Genomic DNA, 24,153 nt, shown 5'->3' on the forward strand with positions numbered 1-24,153 from the left:
GCGTTGCTGTGTTTGACTGCGCGCTGGCAGCGTACTGAGGGAAGGAATGAGTGCGAGACGTGGGATTGGGTTTCTGCATGTGAAAATGGTCTTTGATCATGGTGGAGCGCTTTGGGTCTTTTGAGCATGACAGCTCGGGTGCCAAGTACACACTGCAGCATAGACGCTCTGGACTCCAGCAGGCTTTTATCATGCTGTCTGAGAGAGAGGGAACACTCACACACCCATACTCATTTCCTGCCACTTCCTGCTTTTCAACACAGCCGGCTTCAAATGTCACGCTGTTATCTTCACTGCCTCTTCATTCCTGATGTGTGTGTGTGTGTGTGTGTGTCCCTTTGTTCTGATTATGAGCATGTCTGTCCTTGTGCCTTTTATAAAGTCATTTATAATGACTTAAAATTGCATTTGCTGAGCATTTATAGGTTTTATTATAAGGATAGTTCAACCAAAAATGAAAATTCAGTGTTAATTTCCTCACCCTGATATGTTCCAATCCTGAATGACTTTATTTCATCTGTGGAACGCAAATGAATAGATATTTTGATGATGACATTTTTTTTTTTTTTTCTGAGTGGAGTCAGTAGTTACCAAAAATGTTTGGTTACCAACATTCTTAAAAAAAAGAAAAAAAAAAGTGTGTTCCATAGAGGAAATACAGGTTTTGTAGTGACATTAGGGTGTGTTAATGAGAGAATTTAAATTTTTGATTTAATTGCCATTCTAATTGATCTACTGGTGAAAAGTGTGCGTCTAATATTATTGGATGGTTCTGCTATTACTTTTCTAAGCAATTGAAATTAAGATTGTTTTCTGGCAGAAAATAAAAGGGGCTAAAATTTTCCGTGGGCTAAGTTAATATCATTTTCTGCAGTCTTGGTTACATCAAGCAGAAAAGTTGGTTTAGTGGGAGATAATATTGTTTTTGCTTTAGAAAAATGTGCACTGATGAACTGTGCAAAAAAGGCCTGATACATTTATTAAGAGAGACTCTAGAAATGGACATTGTTGTCTTTGAAAGCTGCTTTACAGTATTTTCATTAGTTACCTTAATAATTGTGCCTGTATTTGTAGGGCAAACTGAGCTGTGTTGTTTTCTCACAGTTTCTGTCTTCGCTTCAGAAGACTGAACATGGTGTCCTGCCCTTGACGTGGGCACAGCCACTGGAGTGTGAGGAAGCCCACCCTCACTCCTGCCTCTCTGTCCGTGTCCTGATCGCTCCAGTGGGCACACACACTTCCCTTTAATCCTCTACTGTATTACACACCACGTCTGAGCCAAGGGCATCCTACCTGCAAGCCAAACGCCTGTCCCTTCATTTTAATTTATGTGGATTATTGTGTCCTCTCTGCAAGTGTGTCCGGTGACTAATGGGTTTCAGCAGGCTTGTATTTCTGCCCAGCATAGCCATTTGTATACAGAGCTGCTGAGAAAGTCGCCTGGACCCGTGAAGAGAGAACGTGTCCATGGCCTTGCTCACTAAGCCTGATATGCTTTTTAAAGGGACAGTTCACCCAGAAATGAAAACTGACATTTGCTCAGCCTCATGTCATCCCAAACCTGTATTTGACTTGCTGTGGAGCATAAAATAAGACACTGAATTTCCTGGAAGAATGAGAATAGATCTTAAATAAACAGCACTCTATCGCAGTAGTTCATGTATGTTGTGTGCTATATTTCCAGTCTTTTTTCATGCTGTATTTTTGTGCAAGGAATGGACTGAGACTTGTCAAATCTCATTTACGTTCATTCTGAATTTCTTCTATAGACCTTATGTAGCTCTGCCACTTTTAGCGCTGTGCTCTGTGTCTTCTGTTTGTATTCTTCCTGATCTAGTGACAGTTATGACATCCGCTTCAAACATTACAGTGCACATGACACCTTTTGTTACCTCTACAATAAGTAGAGCTACCAGAAAAAATGTAAGTTCAAAGACAGAATTCTAAAGATGGCTGAACACTTGTTTCTCTGATGCATAGGTCTATAGCACGCCAAGATGTATTGTGCAGGATTTTTATCTCAGTGATACCGTGATAGTGATTTTGTTTGTTCTTTCATGACTTCCTGATATTCAGAAAGTTTAAATATGTAAGTGCAAATTTCATTAGAGGGCTAAATATAAAGCAAAGACTTCTAACAAAAGATCTGCTTACATGTATCCACAGAAAGCCTTTAAAAAAAAAAAGATGAATCCCAAAAGAAAAATTCTGCCATTTGTTTTACATGATGAACAGATTTAATTTAGGCCTCTGTTTAGATACATAAACAATTGACACACATACATGGAGTGCATCACATATGGTAAAAATGGAAACTCATGCGTACATCATTTACTAGAACTAGCCTTGGTTCCTGCGAATCACACGCGCACGTTTGAGCTTCTGTGTTTACTAGATTTAATGTTTCCTAGACGTGTGATAGAAACCTATTAAGGTTTTTTAGAAATGTCTAAATTTGTCTTTCAAAGATTCACACACAATTCTTGTGAGTTTGGAATGACATGAAGATGAATAAAGGTGAAAGAATAAAATTTTTGGGTGACCTATCCCTTTAATTCTTTGTGTGTGTGTGTGTGTGTGTGTGTGTGTGTGCTCGCGTACCAGCGGCCTGCTCTTCAGGGTGAGTCATATCTTGGGGCAGTTCCACCACCTGTGATGGTGGGAGATTAGTTACACTGTACATAGCAACGCCCTTTTCATGGTTTACACTCGCCTCCATGGCACCCCCACCCTCTGTTTTCCTCTCTCTCTCTCTTTCTCTCTCTCAGATTCTTTCATTTCACTCTCAACCGTGCAACACTGATTTGCTCACCACACAAACAGCCACTGAAAAACTGTGCAACAGCAAACCAAAAAAACATGACGAGGGGGAAAATACAATAGCAGCCTGTGTGAGCTTGTTCTTTCAGTACGTGGCTCTCAGGAGCTTCCTGATCGCTGCAGTGGCGGAGTGTGTGTGTGTGTGACCGCTTGTGTAACTGGGCTCTGGAGGAAGCAGGCAGCCTGACCCAGTTCCAGACTCAGGCAGGCCGAGAGACATCGTTTATCGGAGGGATCGGACTTGTTCTCTGGCACCACTGATCACAGACTCGCTAACAGTCTGACACTCGGATACAGAGAGACGAGCAGAAGAGGGAGCGAGCTAGCGAGCGAGTGAACAAACGGTCCGCTCACTTTTTTTGTCCTCCTCGCCCCGTTTCTTTGAGCTCTGCGGCAGCGGAGGCTTTTCTCTCATTCTGTGTTTCCTGTCAGCCACATAAAATGTCTGACATGTGGCCAGCATCTAAGAAGGGACGGTCTCATTTCAAAGCACACCTCTTCTTTTAAAGACCACAAGTCGCCTTTGAGAGAAACTTGTGCTTGTTTGTTTTTTTGTTCTTCCTCTTTTTCTCTCGCTCATCTCGAGTTTCTTTAACTTGAGTGGCGCGTGTCCACCGACTGGGCTCCACCTTCGACTTGGGTGTATCCTCAAGACCAGCAAAGAGGTAAACAATATCTTGTTTTCCATAAATATGCCATGCTTTACAACTTTGATATCGTACAAGCTAAATACTTAGAGGTAGATGTCTCATGCTGAGCCGGTTACATGAGGGCGGGTTGGACTGTTCACGTCTTCGTCTAACAGGATGTTTATCAACCGTCTGCTTGTGTGGTGAAGTCAGTCGTGTTATTGTGTCTACAGCTACAGGGCGCTAACTTAACTGGTTGAAAGCATGAGTGCTTTTTGGAGCCATGCAAAAGCCACAAGAGCGCAAAAAACTATCAAGAACAGACCCGTGCATATATTTGGCCAGAGGAACTGAGATTTAAAGTTGCTGGGGATTTTTTCTGCTTGTTCGCTTATTAAATCAATGGCACAGATGACATGTGAGCGGCCCAGACAGACGGTGGGTGTCGGACAGAACTGCAGCTGTGTGGAAACCCCCCGTTTATTTGAGACAGGGATGGATGGTGTGCCTGTTTTTGGGTGGGTGTTGGAACAGGGTCGTCTAGTGTCGGTTAGGGTGATAGCAGGCAGAAGTGTCTTGTGTTTTGAAAGGCCTGTCCATTCATTCCAGCAAAGTAAGCTGATTATATCATCATGTTCTCCCTCTATGGAGCGAAGTCTGGAGGGGCATTTAATCTGCTTGATCTACCGAGAAGTTTACTGCCTGAAACGGTGTATGCATGTGTGTGTTTGAGGGAGGAAGGGCAGGGTTGCACTATGACCCATTTAGCAAACAGCTCCTTCAATGCAGCACTGTGCATAGTGCGGCTGTTTCTAATTATGCCTCTCGTATCCAAGAGAGAGTGAGAGAGAGAGAGGACGAGAGACAGTCTTGTTGCAGAACAGTCATTTTATAGGGTTAGTTCACTGAAAAATGAAAATGGTCAACGTTTACTCAACATTATTTTGTGCCAGACCTGTATGACTGTATTTCTTCTATGGAATACAAAAGGTGGTGTTTTAAGGAATATCCTTAGTGATCTTTTTCCATACAAGGAATGTAAAGAGAGGATGTTAAGTTACAAGTAGGACCAAATACACCATAAAAGTGACCCACACAATTTTAATTTTAGGCTGTTCCTACATAAAGGTAGCAGAAGACATGGAAAACAGTGATGAGAGACAATCCTTCTGCAGAACAGTCATTGTTCACCCAAAAAACAGAATTGGTCGTCTCGTCATTTACCTGAAAATATTTTGTTCCAAACCACTATGAACCTGTAGAACAAAAAAAAAAGAAATGTTTTGAGTGCTCCTTTCCCTGTAAGGAAGGTAGAAACATCAAGACATTAGTGGGGCAAAATTAACCATAAAGTGGCCCAGTGTGTCTTTTCCTACATAAGGAGTACACATACACATATAGTGTTCCTGTAGCTCAATTGGTAGAGCATTGTGATATCAAGCGCAAGGTTGGGGGTTCGATTCCCCGGGAACACATGATAGGTCAAAATTGATAGCCTGAATGCACTGTAAGTCGCTTTGGATAAAAGCGTCTGCTAAATGCATGAATAAAATTTAATTAAATATAGCTTCAGAAGAACTATTTCATGATGATTTAACACGTGACAATAAGGTTCCATTAGTTAGCATAAGTTAATGCAAGAACCAACAATGAGCAATACATTTGTTCTATTATTTATTAATTGTTTTTAAAGTTAGCTAATTAAAATAGAATTTCATTGTTAGTATTCTTTCTTTTTTTGTTGTATGGAAAAGAATGTCTTTTTAAACATTGTTCAAATCAAATATTTATATTGGTTTGGAACAATATCAGGGTGAGTGAATGAAGAGACAGTTTTGAATGAATTATTTGTGTGTTTCCTGTATATTATTGCTGTATATCTTTGATCAGGCTACTGTTGTTCAGATCAGTTGAAATGATTTAATGTCGTTTCTCTGTTATTGGATGTTATAAGGGAATGTTGGTTGGGTTTCAGTTATTGTGACTGTGAAGTGGGATGTGTCAGGGGAAAGTACGGTTCCTCCTGTTGGGATGTGTTTTTCTCTGCAGTGTGTGGTGGTTTCTCATGAGTCTGGCTTTTCTCAGGACTGCAGAGGGAATGTGCCGCATTTTTTGGAGCAGGACACACACATACTGCCAGCTTTGTGCCTCTTCTTAGAAACACAGACAGGAAGTGGCCATTGAACTAAAGATCCTTGTCAGAGCCAGCTTGGCCGGGTGTCCCAACCTTCTGCTCAGTTTCACTGTTTTATGGGGGATGAAGTTCTGCAGTGAGGTTATAAATCTTGTGTACTGCAAAATTACTTGGAATATGGCTCGCTTACTGTCTCTGGCCATGTTTGCAATGTCATACTGCAGTAGGACTCGTAGCAGCATGCGTTCTTAGAGTTAACAGATCACAGTATCAAATATCTATGAACGAAATACCAAACTGTAAAGTCAAAAATAACCTTCCATTTACAGACTGACAAATGAAGCTAGTCACAATTTTACATGATTATTATTTTATTTTTGTAAGTTTTGTTCTGATGATCATGCTGAACCATGTAAGTACTCAATAAATTTGAGTGCCGCATAGTGAAATAAACTAGTGAGGTTGTGGCATTTTAATAGGCACAGAGGCAGCACACTTGCAGTGCATTTTGAACATAGCCTGAGAACTAAATTAGTAAGTTGTGATTGAGACATCCTGGGGGAAACTAGCCCTCTGCAAACACTCTGGGTGTTTATGGAACATTGGAGATGGCGTCTTCCTCCACAGCAAGAACTCTGCTATAGAAACAAAAACAGTGTCTGCGAGCTATATGATGCAACAGATCCGTGTCAATGTGTTCATCTCTCACTTGCAGTGTAGACAGCTTAGTCATTGATAATGGGAGCAGTCTACTGCCCTCTGAGCAGAGGAGGGGTTACAGACACCTCAGGACATGACTGACAGCTAACTTCACTAAAGGTCTCAGTTCTCAGTATGATGTCATTATGCTGAGTTGCCCAAATGTTACCAACAAGCCACAATGGGTGTTTCATGCAAGCTCAGGCCTGCTCATATACAAACCGGGAATGTGATGTTATTTGTGGTTGTAACATTATTGCGGAGAGTGCTTGTGGTGATCTAAGCAGTCTACTGAATAACTGCTGTACATCAAATTAAAGAATTAGTGTGTATTTTCATGCAAAATTGTTTTTTAAATAAAAACGCCTTTCTATGCTACATATTGTAGTAAAGTAAACTACATAGCAAGCTCCTGTAACACTTTTAGTAGGTGCAAAATAGTAGGCAGTATACATAAGATAAATGTGGAGTAAGCAGCATACTTGCATTTTGAACATACAAGAACTGTATTAATAACACTTGTTACTAATTGTGACTGTTTTTACAGATTGTGAGAAATTTGCAGACCATCGATTTTGTTGATTTGCTCTGGACTTGAGAGCATACAATCGAGACAACAGAGAGATGTATTTATTTGTTCAAAGAAAGACTGAGTGACTGTCCATTACTGTTAATGACTGCTCAGCTGGGGGATCCTGCACGCGTATGTGTTAAGTGCAGTCGGTGTTCCTCTGTGACCTTCATCATAGTGTCATCCTGGAGCGGCCCAGCCTCCAGCACACTTGGCTATGCATGAACCCCGCTCACTGTTCGGCCGCATATTTCAGTGCACTCAGCCGTATCAAATATTTATAGCTGAATTACGGCCCGCTGCATAGCGCCCAGCTGAGGACTGTGTTTTGGAGATGCTTTGTCTGCACACAGCCGCCCTGTGCTTTCTCTGAAAGAGCTCCCCCTTTCATTGGCCTTTGTTTGTTCTTGCAGAGGGAAAGAGATACAAGTGTTGTGTGTTTCCGTGTGTGCAGCTGCAGTCGTTTGCGTGTATCTTGGATCCACTCAGGTGTATTCTAGAGACACTCACCAATTATTCTGTTTGGCAGCAGGATTGTGATGAGAGGTAACTCCCTAATGACAAGTGGCAGATGTGACCCAGTTGCAGTCGCTCAAGGAAGTGCTTCTGCATCTCTCTGTTTGTCTGTGTTTGCATGTGAAGGTGTCACAGGGGTGATGTCTCGTTTCTGATGAAATCCTCTGGGCGTAAACTGCAAAACTCTACATTTGTGCTAGTGTTTAATATTTAATTTTGATTAATTTCGACTATAGTCCGTTTGCTACCAAAGGTGGACCAGATTTTAAATTGAAGAATCATTGAGTGAGACATCATCGGCTGCACCTGCAGAGCTTACTCAGAGGACTCTGTACTTTGTGTTTTTATTTTCCTTCTCACAGCTGCATCAAGTGTGCATCTTGCTGAGCTCTGTGTTGTGTGGATGTTTTTATTAGAACAACAGAGCCTGGTTTTTCTTTTAAGAGACCTGAGTGGATCTGCTGTTGCTATATTTATCTGTCCTAGAAACGGCTAGAGTGACTGTAGCCTTGATTCAACTCCCTATACCCCAAAGAGGAACTACACGACAGCAGTGAAGCTTTGCTACAAGTCTAATAAATTCACGCTGCTTCTAGTAAATAATATTCACAGATCCACAAAATTGAGATACTCTTTGTTAGATGTCTCAGCACTGTGCATTTTAATGTAGAATGTCACAGTTGTCATTCATATTAATCACAATGTTTCAGTGACTTTTAAAACAAGAATGCTTTATTAAATGTGAATAAAGTGACTCTAGGCCACTCTAGGCTTCATTATGAATGACACAGTGGCATGACTGCAACCCCTTAAAGCTGTAGCCTAAGCTTTGCAGTCTGATTCACATATTAATTTACTGTAGACATGCATTACATACATCCTGAACAAACCTGTAGCGCATATACAAGATCATTTTTTTTTTTAAATATTCAGTCACACCCACTGGCCATTTTGTAAGAAGTAAATTGCATTTTAATATTCCTTGAAAGTTGTATTAACCAATCAGCATCCAGAACTGGAACTATGTGTAGCAAATCCTTTTTAATAGTAACTCTGTTTTAAAAATAGGTCAGTACTCTATATAGAAGTCACATTCAGTAGCAGCTCAGTTGAATGCTTGTGAGGCTGATGAAAGGTTTATTTTAGAAGTGTAAATCCACAGCTAGTCTTTCCCCTGCTGCTGTAGTGTAGTATCAGGTTCAGTGAGAGACATGCAGGCAGAAAGACACTCAATACAGATCTCAGCGATCAGAATTATTCAGCTAGACTGTGCTGTCTCAGAGATTGGTGGTCAGACTCTTACACCGTTTACTGGTATGAAAACTCTTCCTGTTGGTCAGTGTGGTTACGTTTCACTCTCAAGGGCTGTGTTAGAGGCATCCAGACATGGGCATGTCTATCTGACCTCTGATGATAGAAATAGAAATAGTAGGTTGTGCAGCCAAAAGTCCATCACAGATTAAGATCACATGCATTGCACACACACTTGTATGAATTGCAGTCTTTTTTTATCTCGCTCTTTTAAAAAAAAATTGCCATGCCGGTTCAGTTATTTAATGGTTATTTGTTTAATAATGAGGAAACATTACAGATTTCTCAGTCAACCTTCTTGCAGCACTAAAAAGGTGTGGGATTTACATTAAAACTATTGTAAATTATGGGAATGTTGTAAGTGAGAAACTGAAATGATATCTAAACCCATAAGCCCCTGGTACATAGAATTTAGAGTAGCACAGCACAGTTGTAGATATGATCCCTACTAGCAGCAGACATGACGAGTAGATTGTGGTGGTGATCATGTGCAGCTTGTCCCATGACTGCCATGTCTTCATGTAGCATGAAGCCTGCTTTCACCCCAGTGACCAGATGGCATGATTTTTCACTCACGCACACACATACTAAGTTCAGCTGCAGGTTTGTACTCCAGTGTGAGTCCGGGCTTGTAATGAATCCAATTACTGTCCACTCAGACCAGCTCTTGTGCAGTCATACTAGTGCCAATTTAACCTTCTAATTCAATCAGAGTCTCAGGAAAGACCTCTGATCTAAGGTGAAGCTGCAGATGTTTACTGTGCCATGAGAAAGTACTCTCAGAGGCCAAACTGTGTTTAGTTCACACACAGGCGCATGGTCATTAATGCATCTATTAGAGTAGAGTTGCATCATTTAAATTTAGGGTGCCAACAGGTCCCTAAAAAGTTTTTTTTATTAAACATTAAAACGCATTGATTTGATTTAGTAAATGTGAGTGCTGCATGTTCTGTATGCTCATGGTTTCATTTGCATTTATAATCAGTGAATACAGCACATTTATGCCAAGCTATTGCCGAATGTCTACAGATGATGAATTTTGACATTTAATTTAAATTAAATTCTTATAGGTTTTCTCTGGGCTGCCTGGTCATCACAGGAAGGACTAAGAACTTCATTTAACAAATTCAGAGTTATGCATTTACCCGTTTTGTATTTGAATGTGAACCCTAGCTTGTTTAATTAAGTAGTGAGTCTGAGATGCAGGATTTATTCTGAGATTGTATGAGTTTGTTTGGTATGGACATATGGTATTCATTTTATTCATTCAAGGTCTTAATGTCTTAAAAAAGTTCTGCAGATACCCTATTAATTCGTTTACTGTCAGGAAGAACAGGAAAACAAAAGGGTTTTCTCACTTGAAATAGTTTATATTTAACCTTGCACCCTGTTCATACTTTACCTGGGTTAGCAATTAATTCTGAGTACTCAGGTTTTCAAGAACTCAGTTTACTTTTTTACATATGTACAAAGTTGCTATAATAACATCAATCGAATCACAAACAAAACAAACAAAACAAAAAATAGAAACCTGTAGGTGTGATTTCAGTCACGGTTCCTCATTTTTAGCTGTTCCTTCCTTTTAGATGCTGAAACTAAACAGCACATGAAAGTTTCTGTGACTGTATAAATCATGTAATTATTCAATGAAGTTTGCACTGAGGTACTGTATGATTGATGGCATGTTGGTAAACAGTTCTCTGTTATATTCTATCAAATTAACTACAGTAACCCCAGTTTAAATATAGTGCTGACCCCCATTCAAAATAACATGAAATGTAGGGGTGGGCGATACAGCCTTTTAAAATGTTATCACGATATTCCAATAATATCTGCTATAACGATATTTAGTGCTCCTCAGAGGATGATGAGAGGAACTATGCTCCTCGCCTATTGTTGAAGGGTGTTTATGCTCAAATATGCTTTAGAACCCCTCTCACGATACTTTGTTGCCATACACTGATCAGTCTGTTCACCGCTGCTTCAATCCGAACACACCTATTGGGTTTGTGGTGGTGGTGTTGTATGCGCTAGGGAACTTATATCCACCATACGTCATCACCTCGCTATATCATTGATATCGTGATATGAAACTTTTATTATGTAAAAATGTATACCGGTTTTATCGTGGACGGTATGATATGGCACACCTCTGATTGTTATTTTACCCAGCATAAAACTCAATGTGAAGGCCTTTAATAGTCAGTCCCATGGAGCATGTGTTTATGTGCTGTTTAGGTCAGATGGATGTGAAAAGGGATGCATCAAAATTATTTGTGTTCCAATTGAGCCGTCAAGCATGACACACTTGTTTGTTTTAGCTTCCGACGCCCAGATCATTGACTAACCAGAGTGTTTTCTGTCTTTACAGACATTCAAGCCCCTGGTGGGGAAGACAGTGTTAGGGTCCATCACAGCCATCGAGTTCTTCTCTGACAGACATCTGGACTTTCTAACAGATGAAGGAGCCTACCAGCCCTATCAGGTGAGTGCCTCTCTGTCTCATTTGCTTGCAGTATTTTGGAGTTACATTAGGCTGGGTTTACACTAAGCTAAAAGGTGACCCATCTCACATCTTTGCCTGTGTGGCCCTGTCCGTTTACAAATTTTGGCTTCCAAGATGGATCTTCTGGTTGAAAACCCTCAAGTTATTATTCCCCACCATCTGAGTATGTTCCCTTTAGCATCAACATCCTGCTGTGTGGATGGGTATACAAGCTGGTCAGCTACATGAGTTTGTCTCCGTGAGCGCTTCATGCTCCGATCACTAAGGACAACAAACAGCCTCTTCTATTGTTCTGTGCTAAGCCACTTTCATAAACAACTTAATTAATCTAGCTTAGATAAAACACACAGTCGCAGAGAGAGAGGCTCTGAAAACAAACACACATGACAGATGGGAGGAGATGCTCTCCACTGCTGGATTCATATTCATGACATGTTTTATCCCCAGTGTTGCGGGCTCACCTCCATCCTGCACAACGGATAATGAAAAGCCATCTGCCAGCAAATTATCGAACGCTCTCTCCCCCTGAACCAAACCTGGGTGTAGCATGTGGGGAAATTGTGAGAAATTTAAAAGTGGGTCCTTGTTTTGTGAATTCTGCATATATTTTACATGGCCGCTTAATGTGATGTTTACCTAGAGAAATGTGTGCTATTGAAGTGTCTGTGCGGAGTGTGGAATTTTTGGTCATACAGATAAGGGTAATACATCTTTCGAATCTGTAAAAACTCTACATTTATTTGTGTGTACTCACAATAACAACAAAACATTGTGCTTTTGTAAAATAATGAAAGCAAACAGGATGCGCTTTCTGCCTTCTCAGTGTCCGTGAACGTGAGCGTGAAACTCAGAAACTCAGAAAAAAGAGTGCAAAATGTCTACTTTCAAATGAACCAATTCAAATGGAAAACAAATATTCTCTTATTATGTAATCCATATGAAACATGCATACAGGCGTATCCACTACTGTGGAGATGACAAGTCAGTGTCACAGAGAAAAAAGAACAAAGAAAGCTTTAGTTTATCAATAAATTTGTAAAATATTAATGCAGCCTCCTTTGTTTCTCCCTGACACATTAATAATCATTACTTCTGGCCTTTTATGCATGTGCTTGAGTGCTTATTAGGCTATGTAGGTAATTAAAGGCTTATTATAATCATTTAAAGGGTTTATTAATAAATGTGTGATTAGTCGACTAATGCTTAAAATGAACTACTACTAGTTGACCAGAAAAATCTTTAGCGGAGGTAATGCTAGATGCTTTAGAGCTTGTAATGGCAGATCAAAAATATAAAGAGAAACTCCGACAGCAGTTGGTTGAGAGCTATTTTCTAATGTCACACTATTTGTGTGGTGCATGTGCATGTTGCCATCTATGTCGAGTATTTAATATCAGCATAAGAGAATCCTTTGTAATTAGGTTGCTGCTTTAAAGCTTGCCATTTGACCACAATGCAGCTCAGTAAAGAGCATGAGTGTGTTTCAGTCCCAGGGGAAAGTGAGGTTATGGCGCTACAGTCACGGACAGGACACTCTCCCATTCCCACTCAACCTTTTGCACACCACAGCATGTCGAGAGGAAACAGGCAGGTATTTCTACATCTCTACAGTGCCACTCAGAGCCAAGAAATGTGCTCAAAAGGAGTATTCCTCAATCTTTGCATCTGTGACTCTCATGGGACCCTGACGCATTCCAACACATCATCACGTTGTGAAAACAAAAATCCTGCCCCCTTTCAAAAATCCAAAGTCTGACCTCTGAAGTGCTTGGGAACTTGTTTGCTTGGTGGAGTGTGATGAGCTGGCTTGCTCACATCCTGTCTTGGCCTCTTTTCTCCTTCACGGATTTTTTCCACAGTGCAGCCCGATCCAGGGATGGACCGAGGAGGGGCTGGACTCCAGGAATCTGTTTGGCATAATCGCAACAATTGAGGCTCTGTGTGTGAGGCCAGTCGGCGAGAGTGAGAGAGAACCAGAAAACAGGAGTGCTGTTATGGTGTGCGTTACTGGAAGAGACGACTACACGCTTGTGACTTGCACTCATTACTCTCTGTGGGCCACATTACTGAGCGGGATTGGGTCCGGGCATACATTTGCATTCGTTTATCCTGGAGTGGGATAGAGGAGGAGGAATTTGATCTCTGAACTCAGTTTGGTTGCGTAGAAGACTTGAGAACTCTGTGTAACAATGATCATGCTCTTGTTTACTGTCATGGCAGCTAAGGTACATTCACACTGACAGCCAATAAAAACGCTGGAGGTCACCAACTCGCTTTGCTGTTGGTCTGTAGTAGCTGTATCCAACCTTGTCAGTACTGGATGGATTCTCTGGACATTTCTCCGCATTTTCAGAGCTGATTTTGGGGCAAATTCTGCAGGCATGGACATAAGAGCATCCTAATATTATATTATTGAAGAAGACCTGTATAGTCTGTATATGAAATATAAGTCTCAGGTGTCCCCAGAATGTGTCTGTGAAGATTCAGCTCAAAATACCCCACAGATCACTTACTAATATCAGGGCTGTACGTTAACTTTTTTGCACATAGCACTGCTTCTACAGAGGTTGAAAGTTTTGTAGCAACAGGCCCAACATTTGCAAAGTAAAAAAAGTTAAAAAAAAAAAAAAGTTTAAAAAAATTCTGTTGTCATGTCTGAAAACAAACACAAGTGATGGAGTTCATCACTTAAACAGGCATTGATGTTCCATACAGAGTACAATAATACAAGCCATCACAAAAATATTTCCTTTTTTGTTAAAAAATGTGTACAGAAACATAACACTGCCTACACCTCAACAAAATATGTGATTCTTCGATGAATAAACAGTTGGCAGTGTGTTCTATGCTTGATGGCCAGTTCCTCATTTCACCTCAGATCATCAACTTTCATTAAAAACAAATGACTTTTAGTTGCTTTATGGCTGCAATTTGCTGTCAGTGTGAACAGCCCTTTAGGGTTACGCACTCTATGTTGAGTGGTGGTATTGTTTTTACAACCTGCATATGAAGCATGCATAGATGCCTGTGATTTCTCTTCTCCGCTGCACATCACAATATCCCAGCACCCTATAATCCTCTAACATCTGTGAGAAATTGCATTAACGGATTCTATTCCACAAAACAGAGCATACATCACACTGGCGTACTCTGTTTTAATGAAGAAACATATATCACACACACATACACTCAGCTCAGCCACCCTCCCCCATGCACTTACACACTTTCACACACAGACAGCTAGCGTTTTAAGAATGCGTATTTATACACAGAACTCCCTGAATGATTTAATCCACAACGTAAAGAATTACTCACTGTAACTGCACTTAATAATGTCCTAAACAACACACCGCTTGAAATGACACAAAGCTATATGAAAGACACAATCTGCGCATACACTTGTATTACCCCAGCAACAAGCTTTTTTCACACACGTCACGTATGTAGTATTGCCATGGCAACAGGAGCGCACACGTAGTCCGCACCTCAACAAAAGCTTTTACGTGCCGCTGGGCTGTTTCTGCATAATTTTTTAGCATTTTCCCACCGCCGCAGTGGTTAATTGCGCTGATATTTATGCCGATGTTAGGAGACGTCACCATTAATACTATAATAGCGTTATTATGGTATCTTTCTTCATGTCATTCCAGCTTTCCGCACAATGAATCATCCTCTGAATGCGTCATCTCTGTGAAAAGCATTTGTAGAGCGCTGGAAGGAACATCCTGTCTCCGTGCGCCCATTCGCTGTTTACACCTCTGACTGATGCAAGTATTGTGTCAGCTCCCCACGCTGCCCACTGCCATGGCAACAGTCCACCTGCATGTTCCCTTTCCCATCTCCCATCCAAACAACATACTTTTTAACAACTCGGTCCATCCTCATATGCACCCAGAGATGTGCAGCATCATTATGTCTATCAAAACGTGTTTGTGATTTCAAGCGGCATCCTTTCTGCCAGACAGGATAATGAGGTGTATTCGTGGTTGCTCGTACGTGACCATTTCAAATATCATGAACTGGATTTAAAAGTACCTCTGTTTTAATGATTAAATGACATTTCATTAATTATAAAATGTACTTTATACATTATATTTACTCACATGCTGTGACAGACGCTTTCCGTCCATGTGCTTTGGATGTGTGCGCTCAGAAATTTGTATATCTGAAGTTTAAACTCCTATGGTTTAAAACGCATGATTTCAGTGCTATAAATATTATAATCAGAACCAAAACAAATGTTTTTAGCAGATACGAGCTGTAATGGTGCAGCCCTATTCTGAAAAAGGGGGCAGGGAGCAGATGCTAATTTGCATTTAAAGACACAGGCCCGAAAAAAAAAGCATGTTTCTGCGTCCACTCAAAATATTAATTAATAATAATAATTAATAATAATTAAAGCCCTATGTTTTTTTATTTTATCAAATTTATCTTAATTCCATTAATTTTCTGCATTTAATTTTAACAATCAAAAACCTCTCTAAATAATAGATTTTTTTAATTCTCTTTTTCCAGTACTGTGTTAATACGGTGTATTTTTCTGGTAAATTCTGTAAAAACAAAATATTAATAATTATATATATATATATATATATATATATATATATATATATATATAATTATTATTATTATTATTATTTTTTTAATAATTTTATTAATAGAAGTAGTACTATCAATTTTTTTTTCTGTCACAGTCTCTTCACGTTAAGCCAAACGTTTAATTTGATGGAATGTTGTGAAGAGTTTTAGGTTTCTCTATTTATATGACACGACAATAGTTTTTCTCAAAAGTAACAGTAAAATGCTCATGAAGTGATTCTCAATGCAGTTCTAGATATATGTGTCGACTCAGATGTACTTATATATTGAGGTGGCTAAAGCTGAAAACACTATTGGCATCATGTACACTTCAGTATGTGTTTAGTAAACTAAACTGCGTGTCACCATTCATTCACACAGAGACCTGCAGAACATGCAGAATTCATATTTTGCAGCTTAATATTCACAGACACTAGTCCATATCACATTTTGATTTAAGTGTACTGACCTACTTTTGATTTATTCATCCAAAATTTGTGACGTTTTGCCTTCTACAGTAAATTCCATTTTATGACTGAATTCTGCAATTTTGTCCACGTTTTTCCACATCGCAACTACAAAGGTCTATACATCAGTGTGGTATGATTGTTCCAAATTTTAATAGACTACATGTGGACAGGCCTTTTTGTCATACATGGTTCAGTAAATTCCACCTTGACACTTTCCCTGGACTTGGGTCGTGAATCTTCAGAGGACACAACGACATTAGCTGTCCTCTTCCAAGAGGGACAGATCAGGAACACGTCTGCCCTTTGTGTGCACAAAGACAGAAGAAAAGAGCGACGGAGAGAGACAAGTGAAGGAAGCAGATGAATGCTAATAGGAGCACTCAGTCATGTGGAGCGGGACGGTAATGGGACTTCATTCATTCTTAATGAACACATTGTTAATTTCACTGACGTACAGTAACGGCTGCACCCTGTATGATGACTAGACTAGATATTGATTAGAATTTAGCACATTAGAGACCATCTTTTATAACATACATCTTCATTTTAAACCTGCTTTTCTGACAACATAAGAGTTTTGTATGTGGTTTTATTGATTACTTAAGTTGAATCTAAATACGTTAAACATTTGCCGCTGTCGGCTCTAGCTTGCTTAGTTGGGGTCACTTCATTTACAGCGATATCGTTGACTTGATTGCAAATGATTGCACAGACACTATTTAAACTGAAGTGAGATGATGACATCTCTGAATTCAATGATAAACTAGCTTTAACTGTCATTTTGTATTATTGATACACTGTTTTCCTAATGAATGTTGTTCAGTTGCTTGGATTCAGGATTGTTGACGCAATCCTTTTTGTTTAAAGCACTATATAAATAAAGGTGACTTGACTTGACTTTATTACGCAGTATTGCAGTCCATTATTTTGGACCAGTAGGATTTCACTTTAGGAGAAGCTATTTAACATACCGCTGCAGAAACAAAAAAAAAAAAATTATCAATTGTTCAGTGAAGGTTTGCAAAGTCCAATCATCTTAATAGGAATCCATGCAATCTGGAAGGCAGAAGATTTATCTAAACAAATTTGAACAATGTAAACTTTAAATTTTGATTGTTGTAGTCTTGTTTACTAATCTTCCATAAGGCATGGCAAATGATCTCAGGCTTGATTGTTATCATTCAGGCAGATAGTTTTACTTATTTTCTATAAGCTATAGCTATAGCTTTCAGAAGTAATTGCACAATTGAAGGAAAGATTTTATAATTGTATTTGTACCACCTATGTCTTTAGTCCATGTAAAATCTCAGTCTCATCCGATCAGCATCCGCTCATCAACAAACACAGATGCTGCACACAGACATGTTTTCTGGACCTAATTAGGAACCGCGATGTCACTTTACGAGCTGCACCCTATAGTACATTGTTATGGATCTGCACAGCATCGAACCGTGGTGAAGAGTTATTCAGTGGCAGACACACTTCTGGGGCTTATGCCTGTCTAGGACAGCAAATATGAATGAAGCATGTCACATGGACAGTCTGAACAAGATGTCTCTGAAACGTGACTACTTCAGAGAGCCAGGGAACAGTACGGAACACTTCTGAGCAGCTGTTGGGCGGTGAGAGGCTGTTTTTCGGGAACATGGAGACGGGTTAGAGAACGAGTGCGAGCACCACGCCCAGCCTTGTTCCCAAGCTCCAGCCCGCTGGATGGAGAGCAAGAAAGGGGAAGGAAGCTGTTTTTATCTGGGTCAGAGTTTGGTTCTGGAAGCACTTTCCTATTCTCCCAGTGCCGAGCACCACCCTGCTTTCACAGTGTCTTCCACCGCAGCGCCATGTGGAAAATCCTGGAACATATTGCTGTTAAAGTGATGGATGGCAGCCCAGTGCGGAATGAGGTGGGGGATGGAAAGAAAAGTGCATCTGCTCCGTCCTTCACAAGGGTGTGTGTGTATAGGAGGAGGAGAAGATGAGATTACAGCCGAAGTCCTGCTGAAGGTGCTGAACCAGACTGTAGGAATGAGATCATTGTCTCTCTTTGCAATTTAAATTTCATTGTCCTTATTCACAACATTTGTCATTTGTTTGATGGTGAGCATTTTTGTATTCCTTAAAGCATTTGATAGGAACATTTGGGACATGGAAAATATACATTTTATTTGGATGCTTCTCTCTCTTTCGTTGAGTATAAGAGCTTTGGGGAAACCGGCTTCGGTTCTTGGAAGCCAACATGAGAGCAAGGGCCTTGTTTAACCTCCAGGCCAATAAATAAATCACGTGTCCTGGAGTGCTCTTGTTTTAAATAGAAACTAGAATAAAGGCATGTGTATGTGTGTCTGAGTAATGCAATGGTTGTTACTAGGGAGAAAAAAAATAAAATAAAATAGGCACACTGGCCATGCAACACTTTCTTTTTACGACAAACCACAGTACCTCTCAGTTCCCAAATTGCATGTAATCTCGACCAGATGCAAAGATGCTACTTAATTGGCTTTATTTTTGTTAGTTCCACTTCTAAATTACAGATCTGATCTGACATTTGTTATGAGCAGCAGTGCAAGACATAATGGATGGAGCAAACAAAAACATCAGGGATATGACATTACAACCTTGAGCACATTAACATATCATATATCAGTATGTACATATCTTTACCTGCCAGTATTGACAGTCCCTGATTAACTCATTTCGTTTAAATATGGAACTCTATTTATAAGGAACAGTGCTATCAGAAACTGCTGATTTAATTCTTAAGGTGAAGTCATATTTACCATTGTTTGGTGAAATTTCTCAGCAAAATCCAAAAAAAAGGAATACAGGTCATTTGTAATTCCGCGAGATAGCGATTTTGCTCACATTTAAGTTTGTCATGAGAATTAGATGAATTGACTAAAAGAAATCATATTTTGAATATGCGAGCTGTGATTCATACATTGCTACACTGTTGACAATAGACAATTATGCTTATCTCACTGTACCTTAAAGGTCGAGATCGGGAGAGGGAAAATGCTCATGAAGGAAATTATGGCTTTTTTTTTTGGTGTTAGAAGTCTTAACCAACATTATGAATGGCCTGAAGTAAAATTCTACTCTTTGGTTGGAAATGGCTCTATTGAAGTATCTGTGTTTCTTATCTAAGATGTGTTGTCATTCACCCTAGTTAGCAAGCACATGGCAGCAGTGTGGGCTGTTGTTTACACTGTGTGTGTGTGTGTGTGTCAGCAGCGGGGTATTTCCAGGGCTCAGTTCATGTGTTCATCAGGCCTGCTGTGTGATTGTGTAAATAACTGGAGCTCCTGTCAGCCCCCCTGCTCTCTCTCCACTCCTCATCGCTATCAACAATTAATGGAAGTGCAGGGCGGATATCCCTCTCACCCTGCCAGAACCTGACACACACACACACACACACACATCTGCATGACTGCTGTGCTCCTGCGAAGCGGAAATGTAGGGTTGCCGTGCATGAGGAGGTGTGAGGGCTTTTCCTGTGCTTGTTTCGAATTCTGTGGGTCACTGGCCTTCATCAGATTGTACAAATCTCTCTGTGGCTGGAAACTTTTTTTGTGGTGATTGCAAAGCCTATTGCTATTGCTAAGGCATAGGGGTTTGTATAGACTACTAACCCTACGTACAACGCTTTGTGGCATATGTTGCCCTGCACCGTTTGTGCCACAAACCTCAACACCTCAGATCAGGAAGTTTGCTGAGGAGATATCACTGTAAGCATTTAGACTTAACCTTAGAGTTAACCTTAGACTTACAATGGAGAGAATTGTTCTTACTGTTTGTTCTCATAATGGTCATATTTGAAAAATGTGAGTGAAACTTTGCAGGTACATTGTTAGTAGCAATATAATTGAAATGCATCTATTTCGTGCAAAGTATATTACAAATTAATTTACACACACACACACACACACACACACACACACACACACACACATATATATATATATATATATATATATATATGTGTGCTTGATGATAATAATACCCTGCAATTGTACTTTTTGTATACTAAAATGATATACTTAAAGTCTGCTAAATTGGAACTAATTTTGTGCTTAATGCACTGTAATTGTGTGGAACTAGTGCTGAGGTCCAACTAAAGGCATACTGAAGTATATTTAATTATGCTAAAGTGGAATTATTGCAAGCAAACTTCAGTTACACTTTAAATATCATACATTTAAAGACTGATATTGTACAGAGATCATACAATTAAATTCAAAACATATTTTAGGCATAATATTAAGAAATGTGCATTGTATAAAGAAATGCTCCAAATAAAGTTTTATTATAATTTATATCAGTATATGTCAATGATTATGTTAATGGGTTTGAAGTACATTTAAAAAAAAAATGTATGAAATAAATGTATTATAAATCAATTGTGGCATAGGTTTTTTTTGTGTCCCTGTAATTTTGGAAGTTTTATGCTGACGTGCCATGTTTGTTTTATGTTCTGCAGGATGAGTTGGACAGTTTAAGTCCTGTTTTTAGGGACTATCCACATCTCCATGAAGAAGTGAAAGCGTGGGTGAAAGACCAAAAAGTTCAGGAAATTTTTATGCAAGGTAAGGTGGTCACACTTCATCAGTTATTCTAAATGGCCAGTTGTAACTAAAGGATCAGTAATTTGAGTCCACCTGCTTTTGGTGTTGAAATGTCAAATTCAAAAATTACCCTTTTTACTTGCTGAAAGTGATCTCAGTTTATGTCCTGTAAGATTAAATCATGATGTACCTACACATTTTAGTTTTTTTCATTGTTAGTTCTAGTACTGATGTTCAAGTAATAATGGTTATGGAAATAATGGCAAATAACAATAGAAGAACAGTAAAGGTGAAGTTAACAGTGTGATGTTGGTTTGACCTTCAGCCTCCATTTCCTGGTCAGAATGTTTAAGGAGGGGAGTAGTTTTTCCCAAAACTGCTGCCAGCTCACATTCAGTTCTAGCTCCTTTCTGGTACGGAATGCCCAGTTTTTTGAATCCAAAACAGAAAAGTCCCTTCCTTTTCACTTGGAAATGTCAATATGGAAATAATGAGTAATGAAAAAACCCAACAGCAAAACCTGATGTGGTTTGTGAAAATGACTGACCGCTCACTGTACCTGGCTGGTTCAGGCAGAGGGTGTTGTTGTGGTCTTGGCAGAAGGTCTTGTTTACAAAGTCCATAACAAAATTCCAGGCCCACAATTAGTGATAATTGTTGAACTTGGCAGTTGAAAAGGGCAGAATGGAAAGTATTTCAAAGCCAAAGGTTTTGGTGGGGAAACAGAGAAGAAAAAAAACTGTCTGTGGTTTTATGCAGACGTCGCCCCATGGTTTATGTGCATGTGCAAACATGTGTGAGGGACATGCATTTTGGGTTGTTGTAGGGACAAGGACAGTGAGGGGTGAGGGGACATATCAGGAGTAATTAATGGGAATGACCTGCCCTGCACTAATGAGCTCCAGCCAGTTTGGACACCTGCCAGCATTCACTGTGGCTAACAGCATATCACAGATACAAGGATTGATGTGTCATTCCCTGAGATAAAGTTCACTCCGAATGAACAAACGAAGAGTTTGTAGAATGCTCATATTGTATGCTCACAAAGTAAAGAGTGACCAAGTGCTGTTGAGCTGTAAAAAGAAAAACAAGTGCTCCATATTACTCCTGCTCTCTATAAAGAAATTGAAAATGAATGGAAAGACAGTATGCTAAGTTTGTTATGCCACATTGAAAATAAGGCACTCTGTACATTTTTATCTTAGACTGTTGTTATGCTATGTGTAATTTTATTGAAAGTGTCTCTGGTTCTTGATATCCTCAGGTCCTTATTCGTTGAATGGCTACCGTGTACGAGTTTACAGACAGGACTCAGCCACCCAGTGGTTCACGGGCATCATCACCCATCACGATCTCTTCAGCCGCACTATGGTTGTCATGAATGATCAGGTATCAGATCTGATTTGGTTTTAGTTCGGAAACATATCTTTTTTAAGTCTTGAAGTGGTAACTACATAATAAAAAAGAACACACATTATTATTTTATCATTATGTTTTATTGAATATGATTTTGTTAAGCAAATCCATTATTCTTATTCACCAATAAAACATTACTTTAAACAAATCCACAATCAATATTGTAATTGTTTATAATATTTATCATGAAACTGAAAATGAAGGTGTTGATTTGTAATAATTTGACTGTTTTCATGTACAGGTACTAGAGCCTCAGAACGTTGACCCCTCCATGGTACAGATGACCTTTCTGGATGATGTGGTCCATTCTTTACTAAAAGGAGAGAACATTGGTATCACTTCACGACGCAGGTCTCGTTCTAGCCAGAACAGCAACACTGCCCACGTGAGTGTAACCTAGAAGAGCACCCAGATATCTCACATGCCTACATGTTGCTAGATGATCAGCGCACCTGCCTTCCTGGATCAACATTGTGTTCACTGTTATATGCCAACTTGTCTTTCTGTTTTGTGTATGTCTGTCCCAGTGTCTGTTTGTGCTTATTACTGGACGTCGTGTCTGTAGCTAGCTTTGAAGTAAAGTTCCTATGTGCTTTTTTTTTTACTATCTTTTTTAAGAAACCTAGAGCCTTGTAGAATCACATATCATTGCTCCCTTCATCATTAACAAGACTTCTCTGTTCCACCTTGTTTTTTTTTTTTGTTTTTGTTTGTTTTCTTCTCTGTTTCCCTGTTTTAAACATTAATTGGGGATATGCAAGCAGACCACAGGAGGGAGACCAAGCGGCTCTACAGGAATCACTCAGGTACCGGGCCGCTCTCTCCATAGATTTAGAGCTGCTGTTATACCACATGCATATCCCTGTCTATTAGAATTATTTAGCATAATTTATTAGAAGTACTAATTTTCCAGTAAGTGCTTACCCCGATTACGGATTCACATGCTGTGCTTGCATGGATTAAATGGATTTGGGATGTAAAATAGTTCTTTGAGATACAGGGTTGGAAAGCTTTTTTTAAGAGCCATAGGAACTCTTCTTTAAGCCTAGCTCTGTGATCAGTTTTTTTTACAGACGTGTGTATTGCAGTCATTGCTGGCAAGGAAGTGTTTTATTTTTTATATTGATGGTTTTTAACTTAAATGTTCTCTTTCACTCTCTATAACCTAAATCCATTACAAGCCCTCTCATGCTTGTGTTTGTTTTTCAGGGTCATTACACACGTGCCCAGGCCAATAGCCCCAGACCCGTGATGAATTCCTCTGGCTCCACCCCCAAACAGGCCTCTCAGGCTCAGCAGCAACAATCCCAGCATGCTCAGCAGCAGCTGTCTCAGCAACACCAGCAGCAGCAGTCCTCACCAGGTCAACAACGTGGCTCACGATCTTCACGTCGGAAAGGCTCCGACAGTAGTGTTCCAGATGAGGAGAAGATCAAAGATGAAAAATCAGACAGTGGAGGAAAAGGTAAAACACTGATCATTGTTACAGTTATAATGCTACTTAAGAGTCAATGTAAATGTAAATATCTTTATGGTGCTTTGGATTGAAGTATTCATGTGTGTTCTACCACAGAAAGTTGGCAGGTAGGTCTGTGTGCCATTTTCTGTGAGTTTTTTTATTACTTGTGCTAAATGTTTTCATAAATAATGCTTAAAGGACTAAAGGTCTGTGACGGAATTGCTTTGATTCAGTCACGTTTGGAATTTGATGGGAAATGAAATGGTAATTGCAGCACCCTACTCTGAGGAATTAAAACATAATGAATGTCTTCTAGATTGATTGGATTTTCCCCTATTATGGCTTCATGTTATACAGAGGCTATTATGTTTGGCATGGTTTAGTGCTGTATATTGAAGTTAACGAAACCTTCTACTGGATAGATTCAGATCATTTAGATCCTTTCATCATAATTCCTGCAGTACAGTGCTGGTCAGGGTGTTGGG

At 39.6% G+C, this 24,153-nt stretch overlaps 1 protein-coding gene across 4 annotated transcripts in view; it reads left to right on the forward strand.

The window, feature by feature from the left end:
- The window catches only part of LOC113111924 (probable JmjC domain-containing histone demethylation protein 2C), a 123,929-nt gene that overhangs the window by 76,416 nt on the left and 23,360 nt on the right, over positions 1-24,153 (forward strand). The window contains exons 1-7 of one of the 4 annotated variants that reach the window (XM_026277145.1): positions 2,720-3,485; positions 11,052-11,165; positions 20,709-20,814; positions 22,058-22,182; positions 22,451-22,594; positions 22,971-23,015; positions 23,419-23,674. In XM_026277145.1, the coding sequence (XP_026132930.1) occupies positions 20,808-20,814; positions 22,058-22,182; positions 22,451-22,594; positions 22,971-23,015; positions 23,419-23,674 (577 nt within the window). In that variant the 5' untranslated portion in view covers positions 2,720-3,485; positions 11,052-11,165; positions 20,709-20,807. Of the gene's footprint in view, positions 1-2,719; positions 3,486-11,051; positions 11,166-20,708; positions 20,815-22,057; positions 22,183-22,450; positions 22,595-22,970; positions 23,016-23,418; positions 23,675-24,153 lie in introns of those variants that run through there. The other 3 variants (XM_026277142.1, XM_026277143.1, XM_026277144.1) reach the window with 3 other exon arrangements.

The sequence above is a fragment of the Carassius auratus genome, chromosome 12 (assembly GCF_003368295.1).
Source record: "Carassius auratus strain Wakin chromosome 12, ASM336829v1, whole genome shotgun sequence".
Classification (NCBI taxonomy): domain Eukaryota; kingdom Metazoa; phylum Chordata; class Actinopteri; order Cypriniformes; family Cyprinidae; genus Carassius; species Carassius auratus.